Source organism: Rhodamnia argentea, chromosome 1, assembly GCF_020921035.1.
Source record: "Rhodamnia argentea isolate NSW1041297 chromosome 1, ASM2092103v1, whole genome shotgun sequence".
Classification (NCBI taxonomy): Eukaryota; Viridiplantae; Streptophyta; class Magnoliopsida; order Myrtales; family Myrtaceae; genus Rhodamnia; species Rhodamnia argentea.
Genome location: NC_063150.1, coordinates 2,545,123 through 2,566,396, shown reverse-complemented (window position 1 = coordinate 2,566,396; position 21,274 = coordinate 2,545,123). Strand labels below are relative to the sequence as shown.

The following is a 21,274-nucleotide window of genomic DNA, read 5'->3' as shown; positions in this document are numbered from 1 at the left end:
CGTTCCATGCACAAATCACATGTATTTTCTCTTTGTAAACTGTCATTTGCAATATCAAAGGAAGAAAGGGGAAAAGAAAAAAGCAGAACAAACTAGGTTTCTCATTGCTCTCTTACGTTATTCTAGTTGAAGCTAACATCTTCCTACCAAGACCTCACTCATTTCCTTCCCTGAACCAGGGAAAAGCCAAATCCTGACCGAACCAGGGTCCTCCAAAATTGCTTATTGCAGGCACAGTCAATATCCTGAGGTTGGTCCGATCCATGATTGGATTGGGTAGTTGCATTTGAAGGAATTTAAGCCGCTGATATGAGCAAAGATATCCGAAGAATCCATCACTTCCTCCTCCTCCTTCACTGCAACCTGCTGCAAAGTAGCGTACAAAAGCAACGCACAATCACTCGGTGGTAAATTATTGAAAACTGGCGATAATGTCTTGATTCGCAGCAATGCTAGCTACTGACGGTCATAGAAAATCTTACTTCGTCATCGTCATCGTCATCATGATTACTAGAAGAAGGTCTAGAGGCCTCTCCAAGCTCGTCGTTCTTCGCGAATCTTCCTCTCACCCGAGGACGACTATCTGCTAGAGTTTTGCGACAAGCATACTGCATATATACAGTTTAGTCATTTTGTTCATAAGAGAGAGAGAGAGAGAGAGAGAGAGAGAGAGAGAGAGAGGACCTTGATTTTCTTGCTGAAGTTCCTTTCATTCCTTTTCTTCATGTACCTATGGATCTTCTCTTTCCTTTCCTCAGTGGAGAGCTTCCCCACTTTGTATGCTGAATCCTCAAAGTTCGAAACCTCTGTCGCCAATGGTGAAGAAGAGCTCGCCGGGCCATTAAGCAGCTTTTGACTTTCAATATTAAATGCCTTTGCCACAAACCAGAAAACTTTCAGGCCACAAAAACTGTGAAATAGATCTCAATTACTTGGAGAAAATCTACAATTGTTGCTAATCGTTAGCCATTTTCAGTAAGTCCAATTTGGACATCATTAAGGAGGAAAATAAAAATTCTAGTACCTGTATGTCGCCCTGATTGATCAATATCTGCTGGTTTGGGTTCGGGTAATACATCCTGGCGCCATCTCCTCGAAAATCCAGCTCTGGTGCTTGGAGTTCAAGAAGACTTCCCAAGAACATCCCAGAAGTGTCACCACATAGAGCACCACTCAAGTTCCCAGGTATAGGGCTATGAGCCCCACAGTTGTTTGGGCCTAGAAAAGCGCAAGAAGGCGATGGCCGACTCAAAGGGAGGTAAGACGGGACGGAAGATAGGCAGTCTTCGACGATGGGGGGCAGAGCCTGGCGTAACATTCCTCCTGCCTGGTTGGTTGACGGCGGTGCGTACGGGGAAATAATCCCGTTGACGACGTGATCGGTTAATGGGATTTGAGGTTGCGGTGGAGAGAAGTCGAATTGATGCTCTTGTTGAGCAGCGCCGGAGAACGGAGGGACGTAAAAGGGAGGGGAGGTGGAGAAGTCGATCGAGGCGGATATGTCGTCGACTTCGTCGACCGGGGAATCATCGAAGAGCGCCGAGAAATTGGAGTTGCTGTTCTGAGCTATATTGGTGGAGACGTTATTGCTGGTGGATGGAGCTGTCATCAACGTGGTGCTGTTGACATTACCACTACCATTGTTGTCTTGAAAGCTACTGATGTTTTCGGCGTCCGGTGGCAAGCAGACATGATTGTTGAAGGCGTTGTCTTCATAGCAACGGTTTGAGGATGAGGTTGTCTCAGAACTTCGTATGATTTCGCTTCCCAATAGCTCTGCCTCACAGTACTCAAGCAACTGAGCACTCAGAGGGCTTGAAAGTTCCTCCTGCAAAAATTAGTTGTAAAGCAAAATCAATATAATTTGTCCTGAATCTCTTATTACGGTCGTTATTTTCGGATGCGTGTCGTCATCAAGGTAGCGGATTTACCTAACGTCGTTAATTAATCAGATGTGTTAGACACTGTGCTTGTGCATTGATTGAAAGACTAAAGAAATGGAAGGCTTAAAAAGGTTGATCGTTGATGCATTGTGAGATTAATCAGGAAACACACACTTATACTCAATCTAACAAAGCCAAACCAAAAACAGATGGCAAAAACATCATTAGCGCTTATATAGAACTTATGGTATGTCGTTGAAAACCGCGATTTTCTCGTTGGCCAACTCATGAAACCCGCGACTTTATTCATCCTGAAACGGCACATATGCACGAAGAATCTGGGATACTAGAGTGGAGTATCGGTGCGCGCTTATCAGATATGTCCATGGCATGGTACTTGAAAAGTTTGATCCTAACTCAAACAAGCTCAACCAGGGAAAGCTTGAAGATGAAGCATCGGAAGCTACTCAACCCAAAGTAGAAAAGAATGAGTGGGAATCAACTAAACTAAGCCTCTGGGTGGGGATTGCGACCCTGGGAAAACGACATATTATGGGCAGATACAGCGCGGAAAGATGAAGCTAAAAACGGGACGTGATCAAACTCCATCACTTGACCGGTTTGTGCAGAAAGATGACCCATTATTCCCTCATTCTACTTGCCCATCTAAGATTATGTCTCTGTCATTCACGGCACCTATAGATGTTCATGATACTCTCTAAATGTTCGTAAAGGTCGCGAATGATTTGGCGGTCAGCACGAGAACTCGGACCTGTATTATTATGTTCAGATTCTTCCTTGACGTGAGTTACTTGACAAGAAAGTTCGGGAGACTGGAAATTCCATGAAGACTCAAAAAAGGAAGATGGCGACTCCCAATGCTCAAGGTAAGAGAAACGCTACCAAGAACATCGATAATGAAGAATAAGTTTTAGCTCTAGAACAGCGACGCAGAACGGCCCTTCATGAACCAAATTTTCGCGGTATCTCTTAACAAATTCTTTGCAAATATCGAACCAAATAGCGAAACCTAAATGATGATTGAAACCAAAATGACCGGATCATCCGGAATACTTTTTCGGAAGCTGCTATGTTTTCGCATGCATATTCATGTCGTTTCCGAAAGACAACATGCATGCATGCATATGCGTTATCGACAAAGATAAAAAAGAGAACAAGTTCAAGAGCTTCGAATATGTTACGATCGGAAGTTGCACTTGTTCGGGGTCGCGAATCACGTCCTCGATCATCTTCTTTCCCGCCTTCGCAAGCTCCAACCCAAGAAGAAACTCACTTTCTAGGCAGCAGCAAAGAACATCATACTCAGCAAGCAAAATCTCATTGAGACAAATCAAAGGTAGAGAAAAATAGGGTTTCAGAGAGAGAGAGAGAGAGATGGTGTTTGAAAGCTTTGTAATGATAGGGTGTGAAGAGAGGGAAGGAAGGTTGTGGATAGCTAAGAAAATGGAAGGACTGGGTTGGCAAGCTTCGGCCATATATAGGGAATTTGGGGTTGTCCATACTTAGTTGTCAACTTGGCTAATCGTTTTGCGTCAACCCGAAATTGAAGGCTCACCGCATTTTTGTCTTCCCAACTCTTTCCTTGCCGACGTGGCGACCTAGCGTGATGCCTAGCCTCGACGGCGTTCGCGAATAAACTCGTAAATCATTTTATTTAAATGTGTATCAACCTACGATTACGTTGTAGCTTTGGATAAACCAAATCTAGAAAATTCTAATCTTTAGCGAACTTTTCAGGCTCAAGAACACTATTTTAGTTACTAAAACACATACCCTTGATTTTCTTGTACTCTTATCATTAATTAATTTTGGCCCTTGGAAATTTTCCTTAGTTGGGGCCAAAATTAATTAATGATAAGAGTACAAGAAAATCAAGGGTATGTATACCGTATATCACGTACATTTAGTGTTATTCTATCTGATAGCATAAGTATTTGATTGGACTTTGTGACGTATTAAAACACGTCTAATCTCATCTATATGATTAGTTTGACATCATAAAAATGAGTTAAAGAGCCGTCCGTATTCTATGTTTTTGATTAGAGCTGCCTTTTTCAAGTTTCCATTCAAATAAAGAAAAGAGAGGGGAAAATTACCATAACGTTCTAAATTTATTACAATTGTGCCAATTTAGTCATAAATTTTTTTTTCCAGTTGAGTCCTAAACCTGTTACATTTATGTCCATTTAGTTGTAAATCTTTTGCGGTTATGCCGGTTCGGTCTTTTTGGCCAATTGGGTGAGGGCACGACAGAAAAGAGAAAAAAAAAAGATTAGGAAACATAATAAAGTTCACCAAAAATATAAAAGATTTCACGTTAGCGCCAACAGTGCTACGTGGGACGGCTAGCGTCCATGTCATTAATTTTGGACCAATTTTAGTCAACATGACTGAATTTGCACAAATACAAAAGGTTTATAACTCAAATGAAAAAAAAAATGACACAATTGCAATAGGTTTAAGACTTTTTTGGCAATCTTTCCAAAGAAAGAGTGGCTATTTATGCTCCGTCTATTTCATGGAATAAAATTTTCAAGAAATTTTTTTTCGAATTTTTCAACGTATGATTCACAGAAAATAAAATAGTCAACAAAAATATTTTTCATTAATGGAAAAAAAACCTATAAAAGTGAGGCAAATGATTCCCTCTTTTTGAAAAGAGGCAATCATTTTTCTTCCTCTTTTTCCTCATTTGCCTACCTTTTCTTTTTAATCATTTCTTATTTTTCTTTTCTTTTTTTCCTGGTCGACGACGGACCACAGGCAAGGTTCCACCTCGCTAGATCTAGCAAGGTGGAGCTCGTCTAAGGTCGGTAAGGTGCCGGAGAGGCTCGACCTCGTCCTTCTTTCGATCGTCGGCCGGGGAGGAACAAAGAAACGAAAAATAATTTTTTTGGTCATAATAAAAAATAATTCAATTTTTTTTTGTAATTTTCGCTAGGAAGTTCACATGAGTTTTTCATACCAAACAACGGAAAATATTTTCCTATTCATTTTCAGGATTTAAGCCAAACGTTGAAAAAAATATTCTAATTTTCCTGGCAAATGACTTTCTGAAAAATATTTTTCGAAAATGTCTTATTTTTCGCAAAATAATGGAGCCTTAATGACAAAATGTTCCCAATTTAACCAATGATAACTCTACTGCCGTTGGAAATCTATGGCTAAATTACGAAATTTGCACATAAAATTAAATATTTCGAGCATGTTGCTAGTTTGAACTAGAATTTCGCGGGTAAAATGAAACAGAAAGAAAAGAGGCATTGTATATAGGGAAAATTCTAAATAAGGATATGAAATGTTTTTATTTTCTCAAACAATGGCCCGAAGTGAATCTCGTTTCAAATAAGGGTATGAAGTGAACTTTGTGTCAAATAAGGGCCTGAAGTGGCAATGAAGTCTCAAAAAAGGGTATGATCTCAAGGGCATTTTTGTCATTTCACCTTTTTAATTTTATTTTTTCTTTGTTTTTTCTTTTTTTTAATAATTAAAAAATAATATACACAGACAGGCGGGAGTAGCTCTCGTATGTTTTTTTTTTTTTCATTTTTCATTTTCATTTTTAATTTAAAAAACATAAAAAGGAAAAAATAAATAAATAAGTAAAAAAAATCAAAAAGGGAAAATAACGAAAATACCCTTTAGGCCAACCTCTTTTTTGAGATTCCATGGCCACCATGAGCCCTTATTTGAAACTGTTATACCATTTCAGGCTCTTTTTTGAAATAAAGTTCACTTTGGGCCCTTATTTGAAATTTTTTGTTGTACATATAAATCTCAGTAGAAAGGAAATATAATAACGATAATGATAAAAGTAGCAAAAAGAGTCTTACCTATTACATTCGTATCAATTCATTTCTAAATATTTAATCGAAGGGTTTTAATCGAGGATTTGCGTGTATGCAATAGAAATGATTTCCACCCCTGAATAAATTCATGAAAATATGAAAAAAATAAATAAATAAAGCATGGACTCAATTTGAATGTGGAAGCGGAACAAGAAGAAAATAGTTTAAGGACGTCGCTATAGAACACAGCATATAGAACATCTCGCAAAGTAATTATTCTCATTATGCGAGAATCCTTTAAAGAAGATAAGCAGGAGAGAGGGATTGGTTGATAATCCTTAATCATAAAAGGCGGTTGACGAGAAAAAAATCTAAAAGTTCTCCCAACAAAGGTGATTGTGATAGTTCAGAAGTGGTAATTAGGGTTTCTATTTTTGTCTCTAACACGTGGCATACCGGTGAAATATAAACTCTTTATTTTTTGTATGAAATAACGTAAAAGAATAAATACTACTGCAGTTTACCATAATACCAGCTTTCTAGAGATAAATATGAAATCTTATCGTTGTTTCATTTCCCGATAAGGATGACAATTTTTTTATGCATGTGTAAGTTGTGTTAGAGAAATTTCACATCAAAAAATTAAAGTGATGTAGAATAGTTTTTTTTTTTGTCCAAAAGTGATGTAGAATAGTTAATATGTCATAATTGGTCTACAATTCATTGGCCCAAGATTTTAATTGACTATGAGTCCACCTGAATATATTGACAGGCTCGGACTTGAGCTCTCTTTCGGCTTTTTCTCTAGGCGAAGGTATCGGGCTTTTTCTGCGTGCTCTCTAATAAATTGATATCATAGTTGATGGTTTACTTAACTAGGGGCTCCAAATATGTTCCGGTGTTTGGTAGATGAAGATGGGCATAATTTTTAGGTTGTGTTAGAGAAATCCTATATTCATTAGAGATGTAATAATGACTTTGAACTTTCTGCCGCCAATAAGCGTGAAAAAAATGATGAAAAAACTCTTAAATATATTGCAATTGTGTTAATTGAATCATGTATTTTTTTTTTTTAGTTAATTTAGTCCTAAACCTTTTATATTTATGCCAATTTAGCCATTTCGGCCAAAATCATTGACGTGTAGGCTGACCGTCCTACGTAACATAGCCGACGCCGACATGAACATTTTCAATAATATTTTTAATTTTTTTTTATCATTTTTTATTTACTGTTCTTTCCCCGCACTTAGGGCCGATGAGGTTTGTGGCCCTCGCTCGCCCAAATCCAGCAAGGGCCGCAACGCCACTAAATACAAAAGGAAAAAAAAAAAACAGCGAACAGAATGATAAATTTTTTAAAATATTATTTAAAAATGTTGATCGGAAAAAGATTGAATTGACACAAATGCAAAAGACTATGACCAAAATGGGAAAAAGAAGAAGAAGAAGAATGGTTTAGAACTGAATTGACATAATAGTAAAAGCTTTATAATTTTTTCGATAATTTTCTCCCGATAACCGACTTAGCACGAAGCGAAGGTTATATCGATTAGCATCGACAATTAGCTGATCTTTATCCATAGATTGTGACCTGTAGAATCATGCTACATGCTTTTCAAATTGTTATTCGAGCAGAAGCGATATATATCCCAAACTTTACTCCTAGAATAAAAGACCAAACAATATGAATGGAACAAAAAAAACAACGCAACAAGGTCAATCAGATTAGGCGATTGAGACAGACGCCTATCATGGGCAATGTCGGTTTGAGGGCCACATCCATGAAATCACATGAAAAAAAACGAAAGAAAAAATCACATCAAATTTTGGGCTCACTTGAAGCTGCTTTTTCTCAATTTCGAAATGATTGAGGAAAAAAAATTAAATGAATTGACAGGAAAAAAGAGGAAAAGAGAGAACGCAAAGCGAAGAATGAAGATAATGCATTTGCCCCACGCCAAATACACGGAAAGGGGAAGAATAATAATGTCCGGTCAATGCATTTTCTTGGAGTTTATAATTTGTTCGAATTTCGTGAATATTCTTTTGTCCTTTGCCAAGGTTGAAATGACTACCTTGAAAGAAGAGCCCCCCCTAAACAAAGATGAATTGGTTGCACTATGATTGAGGATATGACTTTGTAAAGTGCAACATAGACTTGCCCTTTCAACAAAAGCCGATGAAACACGAAAAAATTTATCAAAAAAATTCTAAATTTATTACAATTATATCCATTCGGTCATAATCTTTTTGGCCAATTAAGTCATAAATTTTTACATTTGTGCCAATTCAGTTTATTTGGCTAGCTGACGTTGACGTGGATAATTTTTAATTATATTTTAATATATATATATATATTTTTTTGTATTTGTTCTTTTTTTTTTCTTTTGCTTTCTTTTGATTTTTTTCTTCCCATTGGCAAGTGAGCTGTGACCGGCGAGGGCCGCAAAGCCCTCGTCCACCACGGGCGAGGCCGCCTTCACTTGTCTCCGGCGAGAACATGGCGAGGTTGCCCTCACCCGAGGTTGTGACGGCCTCACCCAACCTGGGCAAGGGCTTCGCAACCCTCGCCCGGTGGCGAGCGAGCTCCAGCGATCTTCATCGACTAGTGGGAAGAAAAAAAAGAAAGAGAAAGAAAAGAAAAAAGGAAAGAGAAAACATAAAAAGAAACTAAACTAGAAAATTTGAAAAAATATTATCAATTATTAAAAATTATCCACATGAGCGTCGGCCGAACAAATGGACTGAGGTATGACTCAATTAGTAAAAAAAATATTTAGGACTGAATTGACACAATTACAAAAGGCTTACGACTCAATTGGCGAAAAAGAAATGTTTAGAACTGAATTGACACAATTATAATATGTTTAGGACTTTTTTGGTAATTTTCTCGATGTATTACATTAATCAAATTAAAAATTTAGGCACTACATTGCACAATAGGTTAAAGTTCATAAATAGTTTGATCATTATTTCTTGAGAAATAAAAAACAAGCAAGCGAACACAAAAATAAATAGAATAATGCATTGAATTAGACATCCGATTTGCGCAATTCGATCGATATGGCCTCCTTTCATGGGGGCGAGCATTACATGATTCCAATATCAATTGAGCGGCATAACATAGTTTACAATCACACTCAAGTCATTCAAGCACTCTTATTATTTATCTAATTCACACGATGCTTAGCTCTCATAATATCTTGCAAAATAATCTCTCGATTCCCCATAGGAATACATGAGTTCGTATATTAACCTTCGAAACGCTCTTGCACAAACTTGGAAGTGAGTAAATAACCCATAAACAAAGTACATGAAGAAAGCAAGTGTGCGCATGATAACACTTCTAGAAGTGGATTTCTGCTCCAAAAGCACTTTTGGAACAGAAATCCGTTTGATAATTTAACTTATGAAGCGTAAATCAATTTGGTAAAATTGTTTACTTTTGAAAGAAATTTCTACTTCAAAAGTGAATTTTCATTTCCGAAGTTATTTTTCTCCCAATTTGAGAAGTTAAAAAAAGTTACTTTTCAACTCAAGAAGTACTTCTCGCCTTATCTTCTTTTCATTATGCCATCACCCTCTTTTTGACCCCGCCGACCTTCGCCGCTACCCATCATTGACCACAGCCACCCACCATTGACCATCGTTCGCCACCGGCCATTGCCACCCATGACCACCATCAACTGCCGACCATCGCCCATTGCCGCTAATCGCTGCCATCCATCGGCTGCCCCCCGCCGCTAACCACCACCGACCGTCGCTCGTGACCACTGTTGCCAACCTACGACCGCAGCCCACCGCTGCCCATCGTCGACCACCGCCGGCCGCCGCCAACAGCCGTCGCCGCCACCCATCGCCGACCACCGCCCCGCCTCCCGCCGCCAACCATCACTGTGACCACCGCCGCCGAGTCGTCATCTCCGGCCGCCGGAGTAAAAAATAAATAATAATTTTTTATTTTTAAAAAGCAAATAATATTTTTAATAATAAAAATTAATTTTTAAGAAATTTAAAAAGTTTAAAAAGGAAGTTTTAGAAATTTTTCGGTTGCCAATAATAATTTTTTATAGATGATTTCAGAAGTAAAAATTTTCAACCAAATGAATTTCTAATCAAAAATCAACTTCTGGAGTAAAAGTAGAAAAATCAACTTCCGCTTCTGAGTTGAAATACGAAAATCAACTTCTCGGCGGAAGTTGATTTCGGAAGCAGAAGTGTTGACATGCGCTCCCCAAAAGAACAAACTTCAGTCAAACACCACGACTTACAATGTGGAGTATATGATTTCCTTCAACAAGTATCGGCAACAAAGTCCACTTTCGACTTTCCTTATTTGGGTTGGGTTTCGTACAATGAGTTCAAACTCGAAATATAACACTGATTTGATAACCAATTTTTACGATCCGCGTAAAATTTATGGAGACAAAACGAGTTTTGTCTTAAGACACGCCATACTACAAGAGAATTCTCATCTCTATAAGCAAGCCATCGGATGCTCGACTCAATTCATCTATTCGAGGGCATGATATACCATCTAAGGAAATCGGTATTCCAATACTTACAACGTGATTTGACGAACTGCATAAGTGTACATTTAACCGAACAGAACTTATTGAGGCATCAATAAGCGTCTCCATACTTGTCGACCCAACTTCCTTTTTCCGACAAAACCTCCGTTTCGAGATACACAAAAATACCATGCTTTCTAGGTAAGAGCACCAAAATCAAACCCTACACTGAGCAATAATGTCGATATTTTCATGTCCACAATTCAGAGATCCGTTACTCATGGAGGACCCGACAGGGCTGATGCTCGTTGAATTATCACAAAGAGAGATAGATTATTTTTGGCATGCACCTAATCTATTTTACCCATTTTGGACAATATTTTTCGCATTATTAACGTTCAATAATGCATCCTTGCCCTTCACTTCTTTGGAAACGCAATTTCCCTTCCTGTAAAGAGGCTTCCATCATGTGACAAACTAGTCGCAATTTCCATTCTTTGGATGGCGAACGCACGGGTGAGGATAAGTCACCACCCTTTTTTGGAGTCTACTTTCAAGGAGGGATTATTGCACTAATTGAGCCTCATGTACCAAACATCGATTATTCGGGTTAAATGTTAAACATTGGCCATTCTTGAGAGCAGGCTATAGCTTAATCTCATATATGTCTACCAAATTCAATCCGGTGGCGGACGGACGTCAGAAGTATCAAAATTTGCGTTCGGCGCTCACTTTGGTATCAATTTTTTTTTTATCACTTAAGTGCTAATTTTTTCAAAAAGATTATTTGAGTGTCAACTCTAGTGAGCTTTCCTGAAAATTTTACGTGGAATTTACATTGTTCGCCGGAGGATCCCAGTCAACAATAAAAAAATATAAAAGTAAAAAAATAAAAAATAAGCTAAAACTAAAAATATGAAAAAAATTCATGGTAGTGGCACGGATTTTTTATTTTATTTTCTTTATTTTTTTAATTTTTTTTAACTTTTTAAACTTTTTTTTTAAGTTTAAGATTGATTTTTTTTTAATAAAATTTGCCACGTGGATTGATTTATTTTATATAAAAAATTGCCACGTGAAGTCCCCGTGGACTTATTTTTTTTTTATTATAAATGACATAGAACTAAAATATTTTAAATATAATCTTCATGTATACTCTTTTGTCAGAATCTCTTGCTATTGGCACTTAAGTTATTGTTTTTTCTTTGATTTGGTACTTAAGTGAGATAGCGAAAAATTTGGTACCAAAGTAAGTGTTGAACATAAATTTTGACACTTAAGGTGTCCTTTTGTTTATTTCCGTCTATTGAACCTCTTTGATTCTACATCAGAAGTCAATCAAAGGGGGCATAAGGACACTTAAAGCACTAAAAATTTCGCACGACGCTTAGTTTAGTGCCCTTTTTTTTACTCACTTAAATGCCACTTTAAAAAAATGATATTTTAAGTGCCAACTCCAATTTGCGTTCGCCAATCGACAAGGCAATTGTTGTTTAGTCTATTTTTCCAATCCATGTGGCATGCCCAATAAGCATTAATAGTCCCAGGGTTTATTTGTGCCATTATCCCTTTATTTTGTCAAATAAAATTGATGTAAAAAAAGAAAAGAAAAGAAAAGAAATGTCGTTCTATTTTATGGAACGCATCTACTGTCAAATATGTAAACATACATCTCTTTCATGATTGATTTATATATATTTCACTGTATTTGTTTATGCACATTTTATCTTGGAGGAGGAAAAATAAAAGAAAGAAGAAAAATGGGTGCGTAGTGACTCAATTGTTTGTGAAAGGCAAATAATTTCGTTATTGCACGCACCCCACAAGGAACCATTTTGTTCCGAAAAGTATGGTGCTTAGCAACCATTGTTCCAAAAGACATTATGCAACTAAGAAGTTCTACTTGTGATTTCTTTTGTCTTTCTTTTTTTGGTGCTTAGCACCATCTGAAATTATTCGTGAAAAGTTACTTCTATTCAAAATTAACACGCCTATTCGATTTGTTGGGTCTTTAGAAATACCAAAGGAAGAGTGAAATAATATAAAGTCAAGTCTATATTTGTGATTTTCTTTTCTTCTCTACCATGAAAGGTGGTAGAAAGGTTCCATCGAACCGTTTTGCCGCGATCTACATCTCTGTTCTTCTTTCGATTTGATTTTCTCCATTTTATACTTTTTAATTTGTAATGGTTCTCTCTACATTTATAACTATAGCACAATCTAACTCCATTGAAAGTCCTAGATTACGGATACTAAACTATAGAAAGTCGAACTTAAAGTCGAAAAGATGTTCGACCAAAAAAAAAAAGTCAAAAAGATAAACTCGTTGGTGACCGAGTCAATAAGAAAGATAACATATGCAATTTGAGGAAAATAGTTTGTGATGCTAATTTTCGATGATTTTCTTTTTTGGGGTTTTTTATTGCAGATACTATCTTAGGAGGCAGACCTGGGACAAAGCTTCGTCGAAGCCAAGTTTTAATCCATTGTAAAATTCCAAATATATTTTATCAAATTCATAAACAATTTCGGAGGAAATCTTCCGCTTCTGTTTGGTTTGGAAACCTCCTGGGTCACTGCCTTGATTCGTCCCAGCGCCTTGAAGACCATTAATTTGCCAAGTATCATTTGATCGATTTACGACATAAGATGTTACTCCATACTAGTATTGTCGAATCTTAACGTTATCAGAAACAATATCTCTCTTTAAAAAAGATGAAAAAAAAAAATCCACATTGCAGAGGTAATAGCGCATGGACCATGTAATTCCTCCATCTCTGATCGATGAAGATTCCCTTCCAACCAGGTCTCGGATTAGCGGTTTATAAACATGAACATCATTTACATGCAAGGTTAACTCAAAATATGGTAAAGTACTCGTTCGCCTTTGGAAACAGAACCTTTATCACCATCTGATGGACCGCTTAACTGTTAAGAGCATAACGACACGTACTTTTTGTCCATAGCGGTCGGGTGATATCTTGAGTCAATTTTCGTGCACAGGACTATATCCATTTCTTCATTTCGTGATTAATGTTGCTCACGAGTACTCTTCGGAAGCACAATGAATTCATTGAATGTTAGGTCCAGCGGCCTCTTATTGAAGAACATGGGCCGTCATTCAGAAGGAACATTGGGCATTTAATCAAACTTGGACTCTCGGGATTGAGGCGGTTGGTTAAAATGTTTCAAAATTTTTGTCGCCAGAATTATTATGACGTAACATTTCTTGTGAAAAGCATCTTTAATTGATTTTTTTTTTATAGTTTTAATATCGCCAAAATCCCTAAACTATGTCTACTATGATATCAATACTCCAAAACTTTTTTTGTGTCAGCAAATCCCCATTCTAATCTAATGCAACAAAAGTTGTCCTTATTTATTATTAAGAACCTTCAATTTTATCAACTGTGTCACCTATAACCAAAACTTGTAACTGGCTTGACAAAAATGTTGGGATATTCGTGTCATACTAGGTGTGATTTAGGATTTTTGATGGCACAAAAAAGTTTGAGGTATCGGTGTCTTAGTTAGGAGTGATCGGTTTTAGTTTAGGTAAGTTCCATACCTAAAATTTAGAACCTATTACGTTAGAACCGGTTCTCAAATTTTTGAAACCAATAACTAATCATGTTTTTTCGATCTGATTTCGGGGTTTACTTGGGAATCTCTTTTTTTTTTTGCATCATTTAATTAAAAATTGTAGTTATAGCAAAATAGGATGAGCAACGCGACGGATCGAAGTAAATATCGATACCAAACAAATACAAATATAAACCAATAAGGAAGTTAAGTTCATTTAATAAAAATAAATCATCTTCTTCCAACTTCATAAAATAGGTTCTAATTGTTGGTTCCCTATGATACCTAGAACTTGAAACCTACCCGCACCGCACCAGTTCTAAGTTTTGAAACCGGGAACTAGACTTGTTTCCATGGCCGGTTCGGTCCTCTTCCCGAGTAGATCCGGATCGGTTGCATAATTATAGTCATGGAGGACATAATCTAGGGATTATGGTGGTATTTTCCTTTTCTTACAAAAAATTCATTTGCAATTCTTATGATGGCTCTATAAACTATTATTCTAATAGCATGAATTTGGAAATAGATCATAAAGAATCTAAAAGAAAATGAATTACGGCGTCAACAAGACAATATACATGAATGAGATAATGACACAAATGGTCTCTGAATTTTGAGACGATGTACAATGTAATCTCCGAACATTTAATTTGTTCAATATGGTCCATAAACTTTAGCTTAATATACAATGTGGTCTCTCAACTTTTAATTTGTTCAATTTGATGTAGTCCTTTAATTATAAAAAAAAAAGGTTCAATGTTGTTATTTCATTAATTTAAGATCACCGACAACTTTGAATATTTTCATATAATAGAAGAACTAAATTGAACATGTACCAAAAATCTAGGAATTATATTGAACAAATCAAACGTTCAAGAATCAAATTTTATATTGGGTCAAAGTTCAAAAACTGTTTGACTTACTTTACCTTACATGAATAAAGAGCAAGGATAAGAAATTACTATCAAATCACTTATTCGTTCACGTGGTGTGCAATTGGCAATATATATATTGGTAGAAGAAGAAGGGGAGGAGACCTACCGACCTCCTAAATCTCTACTTCAACTGGTTTTTTGGACTTCCAAATTTGTCTCCTCCTCCATAATCGCCAACACCATTTTGTCATGATGCCAGACCGGGGGACCATCTAGCACCTCCTTGATCGTCTGCTAAATTGGTATTCTCGATTCCCTCTCAACCTCTCAAAGCACATGACAAATCAGACAAATGGAGCCCAGGCAGCAATTACACTGGGACAAATCATTCAGCCAAATCAATTCTTTGAGTCAAAGATAAGGTTAAGCCAGAGTATAGCTCCAACTCAAGCCTCAATTGCGATGCAGAGTAAATGACAACAGTGCTGGTTTTAGGAAAACCAGGAAACAGACTTACCCAGGCTACTCCATTATTCAATTCAATTCAATTCAAAACCGTAGCTCAAGTGATGACTGATGTGGCACTGTGAGTCAAACTTCACACGCTCCTCCAAGTCACAAAATCAGATTCCCACCTCCATTCATGCCCTCCTCGTTGTCTTCTCTCTCTCTGGAAAGACATTTCTTCCCCCTAAAAGAAAAAAAAAAGTAATTTTTTTCAGATTCAGACCATCTTGCACTCATTCTCTTCACAAATTCTAAAAAGGGCAGACAAAAACAACATAAAAAAAGGCCACCTTGTTCAGGCATGAAAATAATTCTTTTATCTTTCCAATTTCTCTCTCCCACCAATTGCACCCCATTGCAAGAACCTTCCCTAGGCAAAGAGAGCCCTTCAAGAAAAGGAAAAGAAAATTAAAAAGAGAGAGAGAGAGAGAGAGGAGATGCTTCCTCATCTCTCTGCACATCTCCAGAGGCAGGTTTGGGGCTCCTTGTGAGGCTGAGAAAAAGTAAAGTGAAATCCCAAGCACCCCTATACGGAAACACCCAAAATTCAGAGTCTTTTCCAAGTGAAAAAAGAAAGCTGCAACAGGGAAAGCTAAGGAATCAAAGCTTCAAGGCGCAACCCTTCAATCTTTTCCCAGCTTCAACCAAAACCCATTTCTCCAAAACCCCAAAAATTCACTTCCAAGAAGCACCGACCCATGATTTGATCCATCAAAGTTCAAACCACACCCCCTCCTGAAATATGGGTTTTTCCGCAAAGCCCTCGCCTTTACCCTTCCTCTTCCTCTCTCTCTCGGCATTGTTGTTCCTCCCTCGAGTCCCACTTGCCAAATCCGCCACTGACTACACTGCTCTGGTCTACAAAGGGTGTGCGAAGCAAGCCTTCGTGGATCCGACAGGGGTCTACTCGCAATCCCTCTCGGCCCTGTTCGGATCTCTGGTGTCTCAGTCCACCAAATCCAAGTTCTTCAAGACCACTTCCGGGTCGGGCCAGACCAGCATCACCGGGCTCTTCCAGTGCCGAGGTGATCTGAGCAACACCGACTGCTACAACTGCGTCAGCAAGCTCCCCATTTTGACCGACAAGCTCTGTGGACGGACCATCGCCGCGAGGGTTCAGCTGTCAGGATGCTACTTGCTCTACGAGGTCTCTGGGTTCACTCAGGTCTCGGGAATGGAGATGCTGTATAAGTCCTGCGGGGCCACCAGCGTCGCAGGTAAGGGCTGTCGATTTTTGTTACCAAAAAAAGGCACAATCTTGACACATTTCCATGGAAGATGGAACAGGGCATGTCTTAAAATGTGATTTACGATGTTACTAATGTTCTGTTGTAATCAAGTGTGAAAGCGCTGCGGCCTGTGTAATGTCAATATAGGAAATGTCAAGTTATTTCTTTTAGCCAAGTTATTATGTTCCAGTAAACGACTCGAACTGATATGAATTCTAGACCCGAATTTGGTAATGTGAATGTAAATGCAGGGACGGGGTTCCAGGAGAGGAGGGACACGGCTTTCTCGGTGCTGGAGAACGGCGTGGTGTCGGGTCACGGGTTCTACACGACGAGCTACGAGGCGGTGTATATGTTGGGCCAGTGTGAGGGGGATGTTGGGGACTCGGACTGTGGAGAGTGTGTGAAGAGTGCTGTCCAGAGGGCTCAGGTGGAGTGTGGGAGCTCCATCTCCGGGCAGATTTATCTGCACAAGTGCTTCGTGAGCTATAGTTACTACCCAAATGGGGTTCCCATGAGGTCGTCGTCGTCCTCCTCCTCCTCTTCGTCTTCATCTTCTTCATCAGGTAATGCAGGATGGCCACACTGAAATTTTGCGGTACGATGTGCGGACTAGAAAAACTGGACAAGTTGTGTGGTTTTCTTGGAATCTTTTGCATATCAAATGTGTTATTGTTGTGCAAAGTTCAGAGCTTTTTGTAGCCCTCAAGATTATGTTGTGAGATTTCTTGTTTTTTAACATGTTTGTTTGAGGATTAGTGCTAAAGTTTAAAAGAAATGGTGGTAGGGTCGGGGCAAAGCACAGGCAAGACAGTGGCTATTATATTAGGAGGGGCTGCTGGGGTTGGTTTTCTGGTCATTTGCTTGCTGTTTGCCAGGAATTTGCTGAAGAAACATGATGGTATGTTTAACAAAAGTTGACACAATTTGGCTCCCCTCCCTCCCTCCCCCCCTTCTCTCTCTCTCTCTCTCTCTATAATCATTTTTCAGTGAGTTCTCTTTGTTTCTGAGTGTTACAAAATGTGGGTTTTCTTTTGCTTTCTGCAGATTTTTAGTGGCAGTGATCTAGGGTTGAAGAAAGAGGCAAAAGGAAAAATTTTGAGGCCAATTCTTTGTTTTGTGGTTCTTCATTCTCCAAGTAGAGAAGAGAATGGACTAATTTTTTGGGAGGTGGGTGGTGGAGATGTTACAGAATGGAGGGGGAGTCAAATGTTGGTTGGGAGGTGCAACATGAGGAGAAGGAGAAGAACCTGTGCTTACCGTTAGGTAAAGACTGAATGAGAGCGTTGAAGAGAAACAGGGCTTGGAAGTATTACTACTTTTTTTTCTCACAAAGGTGAAAAAAAGAAAAAAACACCGGAAGAGGACTCTTAAATGTTGCAGGATTAGGAATGAATGTTTGTTTGTCAATTGACATTGATGGATGGATGAGAAAGATGCTGTGGAGAAATGAGTGTATGCCCTTTGTTATATTTTAATCCATGGAGGCCATATCTCTCCATTGGCATTCTCTCTCTCTCTCTCTCTCTCTCTCTCTCTCTACAAGACACTGCTTAGGTGCCAAATTGTTCTGCTCGTGTTGTGGATGCAAAATCAGTTTTGGGACATCAGATTATGGATTTCGTTTCAGCTGCCATTTCTTAGCCTTAAATGCAAAATCACATGAATTTGTTGTTCGGACTAGGGTTCACATGGATCAGATCTGGCGTGCCGGACCGCCCGGACAGGAAATTGTCCCCTGTTTGTAAATTCGTCAACGGCGAAACTCACGTCAGATGATGACTGTTCTCAACGTTATCGTGGTTCCTGGTCGGTGATAGTTTGTTCTATCTCGTGAAATCCTGCTTCCATACTTGATGTTTTTGCCCCATCTCATTCATCCTTGTTTTGTTGGCCAAATTGTTATACTAATATGGGGTGTCTTGTGATAAATAAGACGGGGATTTTCTTAATTTAGGGTAAGATGAAGATTAAGTGAGCTTATACGGCGGCCGGATTAATCTAATGTAGCAAAATCCTAGTTTGTAAATTGATCAAACACTCTTCCCCTTCGACAAAATGAGTTAATATCAAATTAGACTCGATCACCTGTAGGCTAAAATCGCGTTGTCGTCGGGATTGGTGAGACCTACCGCCTATAGCCACACCATCAAGAGCGGCATCTTATCATACACAATTGCCTAATCACCGGTGGAATCCGTCCTAGGTGCTAAGTTAATGAGCTTATGCCATTTTCGCCTATTCACTTGTAGAGCATTTTCAACCTAATGACGTATTCAATGCATATTATTTACATTGCTCCAATTATAAGTGATCGGTTCTAGGGTGAGTTGGTTCTCTCCCTAAAAAGTAAACCGGACCAGGTGCGGTCGGTTGCAAATTTGTGCCTCCAATCATCTTTCGGGAATTGCAATAATAAAAGAAAAATAATTATCAATCCGGTTCGAGCGATTCGATCTGCACTTGAAGCTAGGAACCGGATCGATATCAACGGTCCCTAGATTGGAACTGGACCGGTGCTCCCCCCTTGCTCTAATCAATCCATCATAGTATAGAGCCCCATTGCTTGGTTTGACTCTCGAGAAAGAAAAAGAAACAAAGGGTTTGCTTTGACCTCTCGCTTGTTGGGGCGACTTTCTTTGTGTTTCCCGCTATTTGGGGCATGCGCAATGCCAGCAAGGAAATTCAATTCGCGGCAATGGAAGGGGAGATAGCAAAAGGGATTATCAATTTTAGCAATAAGAAAATCCCGGAAGTTTCGAGGCATTATTAATTTATGACATTATAAGAAAAACTATTGCTTCCAAAGTTGAAAAGTTCTTTATTTGATTAATAGACTACTTGATAAACTTTCATGTATAAATAACAGACCAAAAAAATTATGTGTAAATAGATGGCCTCTTGTTTCTGCGATCTCTTCCAAGATTTGCGTCCCATACTCGAGGTTTACTAATGAAGGGCATTACTGTTTTTTTTTTACTTTTTGTCGAAAGGCTATTACTGATTTTAGAATAGTTGGTTTTTCACTTGTGAGCCATCCTCGATGGATCTGTTTGGAATTATTCGTTTTAATTTTTTTCTCTTGTATTTTTGCTTTAGGGTTTAATTTTGATTTACATGATGTTAGACACCTCAAATTGATGAAAATTAATTCAATACTACTGTTTAAATTCAATTGGGCACACTTTTTAAATTTTCCAAAAGCTAGAGCCAAAAGCACTCGTCACCAAAAATTCAAAAAAAAGTATTTACTAACTTTTTACAAGAACAGAGCAACTTTGGTTTATTGGAAGAGTGAAACCCAAGTAAAAGAAAGTGAAAAAAAAAGGAAGGGCATCACTCCACATGGCTTGTCTCTCCAATTTGTCCTTTAGCCTTTGCCTCCAATAAGTACATAACAAGCAATTTTTTCTTCTTTTTTGCTCCCATTTTTATTTTTATCTTTATTTCCACTTTTGTTTTCTCACCATGCTCCATTTTGGAATCCCAAAGAGGTTGTCTTCAAAAGACAAGGACAAGTGAACTCCTAAGTTACATAGATTTGCTTTAATGCCTTTGCAATTGCATTTTCCTATTTGATTGACATTTGTCTGCTGAGTAAGTAATCTTTTGTGTGCTCACAGTAACCTAAGTGTTCTCAAAGATTGAAATCTTTAGGGATCATGCAAAAAAAAAAAAAAAGGGGCATATCTTTAGAGACAAAAACCTATCATCTGACGAGTAATTATAGAGTTCACTCGGTCTGAATTGAATCTAAGCATCGACATCTAGATATTTCACCCTGAAAGTCTCGTTCGGATAGGGATCAAACCCGTCAAGATTGTCGAAACTTGGCCCTAAGCAAAACATTCGCGTTACATAATTTCACGTTTAATTGCGTCGTTGTGTTTTTTCGCATTTACAATTAAGAACATGCAAGAATCCCACTTCGGAGAGTTTCATTTCGAGGATGCCAATATCTGGATGCGCAAGTCTTCAAATTATCTTTTTTTATCTAAATGGTTCGGGTAGGTGAATCTTTGCATATACGAGTAAAATCACTCCGTTTACCTACTTCGGACGAAACCTAACATTTGGATTTACCTAAAGTTTGCATGCCCAAGATATGAGCTTCTTTTATTGTTTTTAAATTGGTTTGTATGAATGTGAGCGCAAGTTTACTCTTGCGCAAATTGCCAAATTCTTATGTGCTGGTTTTAGAGTTGGTACCATCTTTATTCTATTCTCAAATTTGAAACCAAGTTTTACCTACATGTCCTCGGAATCATCGTGTGGAATAGAGTCAGTAGAAAGGCACGACCTCTTATCAATTAAGCAGAAATGATTGTCTTAACGATCCACTCGGATTTATTTTAGTCATACATCCTGTGAATTTCATATGGTTAATTAGATATGTGACTGCACTGGACAGACATGGCCACGGGCCGATTTGGGCCCAAAACCGGCCCTTGGAATAACCAGAACCAGCCCAGCCCGGCCCCTCACGGGCTGGTTTCGGTTTAAAAAAATTAGGAACCGGCCCAAAAAAAAAGTGGGGGGAAAGAGCCAACGGGGCCGTTCAAGCCCATTCTCAAGAAGATATGTATGCACTTAATGATAATTCATTAAGTTCAAGCCCAATCCCTCTTTCTTTTTTCCCTCCCAAATTTGATTACAATGCACAATTTGATTATAATTTATAATTGATAATTTATTATTTTTTTATTTCATAATTTATTATTTTTTTATTTCATAATTTATTATTTAAAATTAAATTTTAAATTCAGAACCGGAACCGGGCCTTCAACGGGCTCGGAACCGGAACCGCCCCTTCAAGGGCCGGTTTCGGTTCCATCATGGCCACAAACCGGAACCGTCGGTTCACGGCCCGGGGCCATG

At 38.3% G+C, this 21,274-nt stretch overlaps 2 protein-coding genes across 3 annotated transcripts; one reads left to right on the top strand and one right to left on the bottom strand.

Moving 5' to 3' along the window:
- Positions 1 to 5: 5 nt before the first annotated feature.
- Positions 6 to 3,330, bottom strand: LOC115743389. Of its 2 annotated transcripts, none has more exons than XM_030678144.2 (5): positions 3,086 to 3,330; positions 1,025 to 1,828; positions 685 to 873; positions 483 to 608; positions 6 to 363 (listed from the first exon to the last, which is right to left on the bottom strand). In XM_030678144.2, exons 1-5 carry the CDS (start codon positions 3,131 to 3,133, stop codon positions 238 to 240), a joined length of 1,293 nt encoding a protein of 430 aa, XP_030534004.1. In that variant the 5' UTR covers positions 3,134 to 3,330; the 3' UTR covers positions 6 to 237. The 2 variants fall into 2 exon arrangements, with proteins under 2 accessions (XP_030534004.1, XP_030534003.1); XM_030678143.2 differs by having other exon boundaries at positions 12 to 366.
- A 12,090-nt stretch (positions 3,331 to 15,420) lies between these two features.
- Positions 15,421 to 18,011, top strand: LOC115743403 (plasmodesmata-located protein 2-like). The gene is made up of 4 exons (XM_030678163.2): positions 15,421 to 16,384; positions 16,648 to 16,962; positions 17,184 to 17,297; positions 17,444 to 18,011. The coding sequence occupies exons 1-4, from the start codon at positions 15,910 to 15,912 to the stop codon at positions 17,449 to 17,451; spliced, it is 912 nt and encodes a 303-aa protein (XP_030534023.1). The 5' UTR covers positions 15,421 to 15,909; the 3' UTR covers positions 17,452 to 18,011.
- The last annotated feature ends 3,263 nt before the right edge of the window (positions 18,012 to 21,274 follow it).

Coding starts and splice junctions, on each gene's coding strand:
- LOC115743389 (XM_030678143.2), bottom strand. CDS start 3,133: ATGATCGAGGACGTGATTCGCGACCCCGAACAAGTGCAACTTCCGATC. Junction 1,829..3,085: donor AACAAGTGCAACTTCCGATC/GTAACATATTCG, acceptor TAATTTTTGCAG/GAGGAACTTTCAAGCCCTCT. Junction 609..684: donor ACTTCAGCAAGAAAATCAAG/GTCCTCTCTCTC, acceptor GTATATATGCAG/TATGCTTGTCGCAAAACTCT.
- LOC115743403 (XM_030678163.2), top strand. CDS start 15,910: ATGGGTTTTTCCGCAAAGCCCTCGCCTTTACCCTTCCTCTTCCTCTCT. Junction 16,385..16,647: donor CGGGGCCACCAGCGTCGCAG/GTAAGGGCTGTC, acceptor ATGTAAATGCAG/GGACGGGGTTCCAGGAGAGG. Junction 16,963..17,183: donor GTCTTCATCTTCTTCATCAG/GTAATGCAGGAT, acceptor AAATGGTGGTAG/GGTCGGGGCAAAGCACAGGC.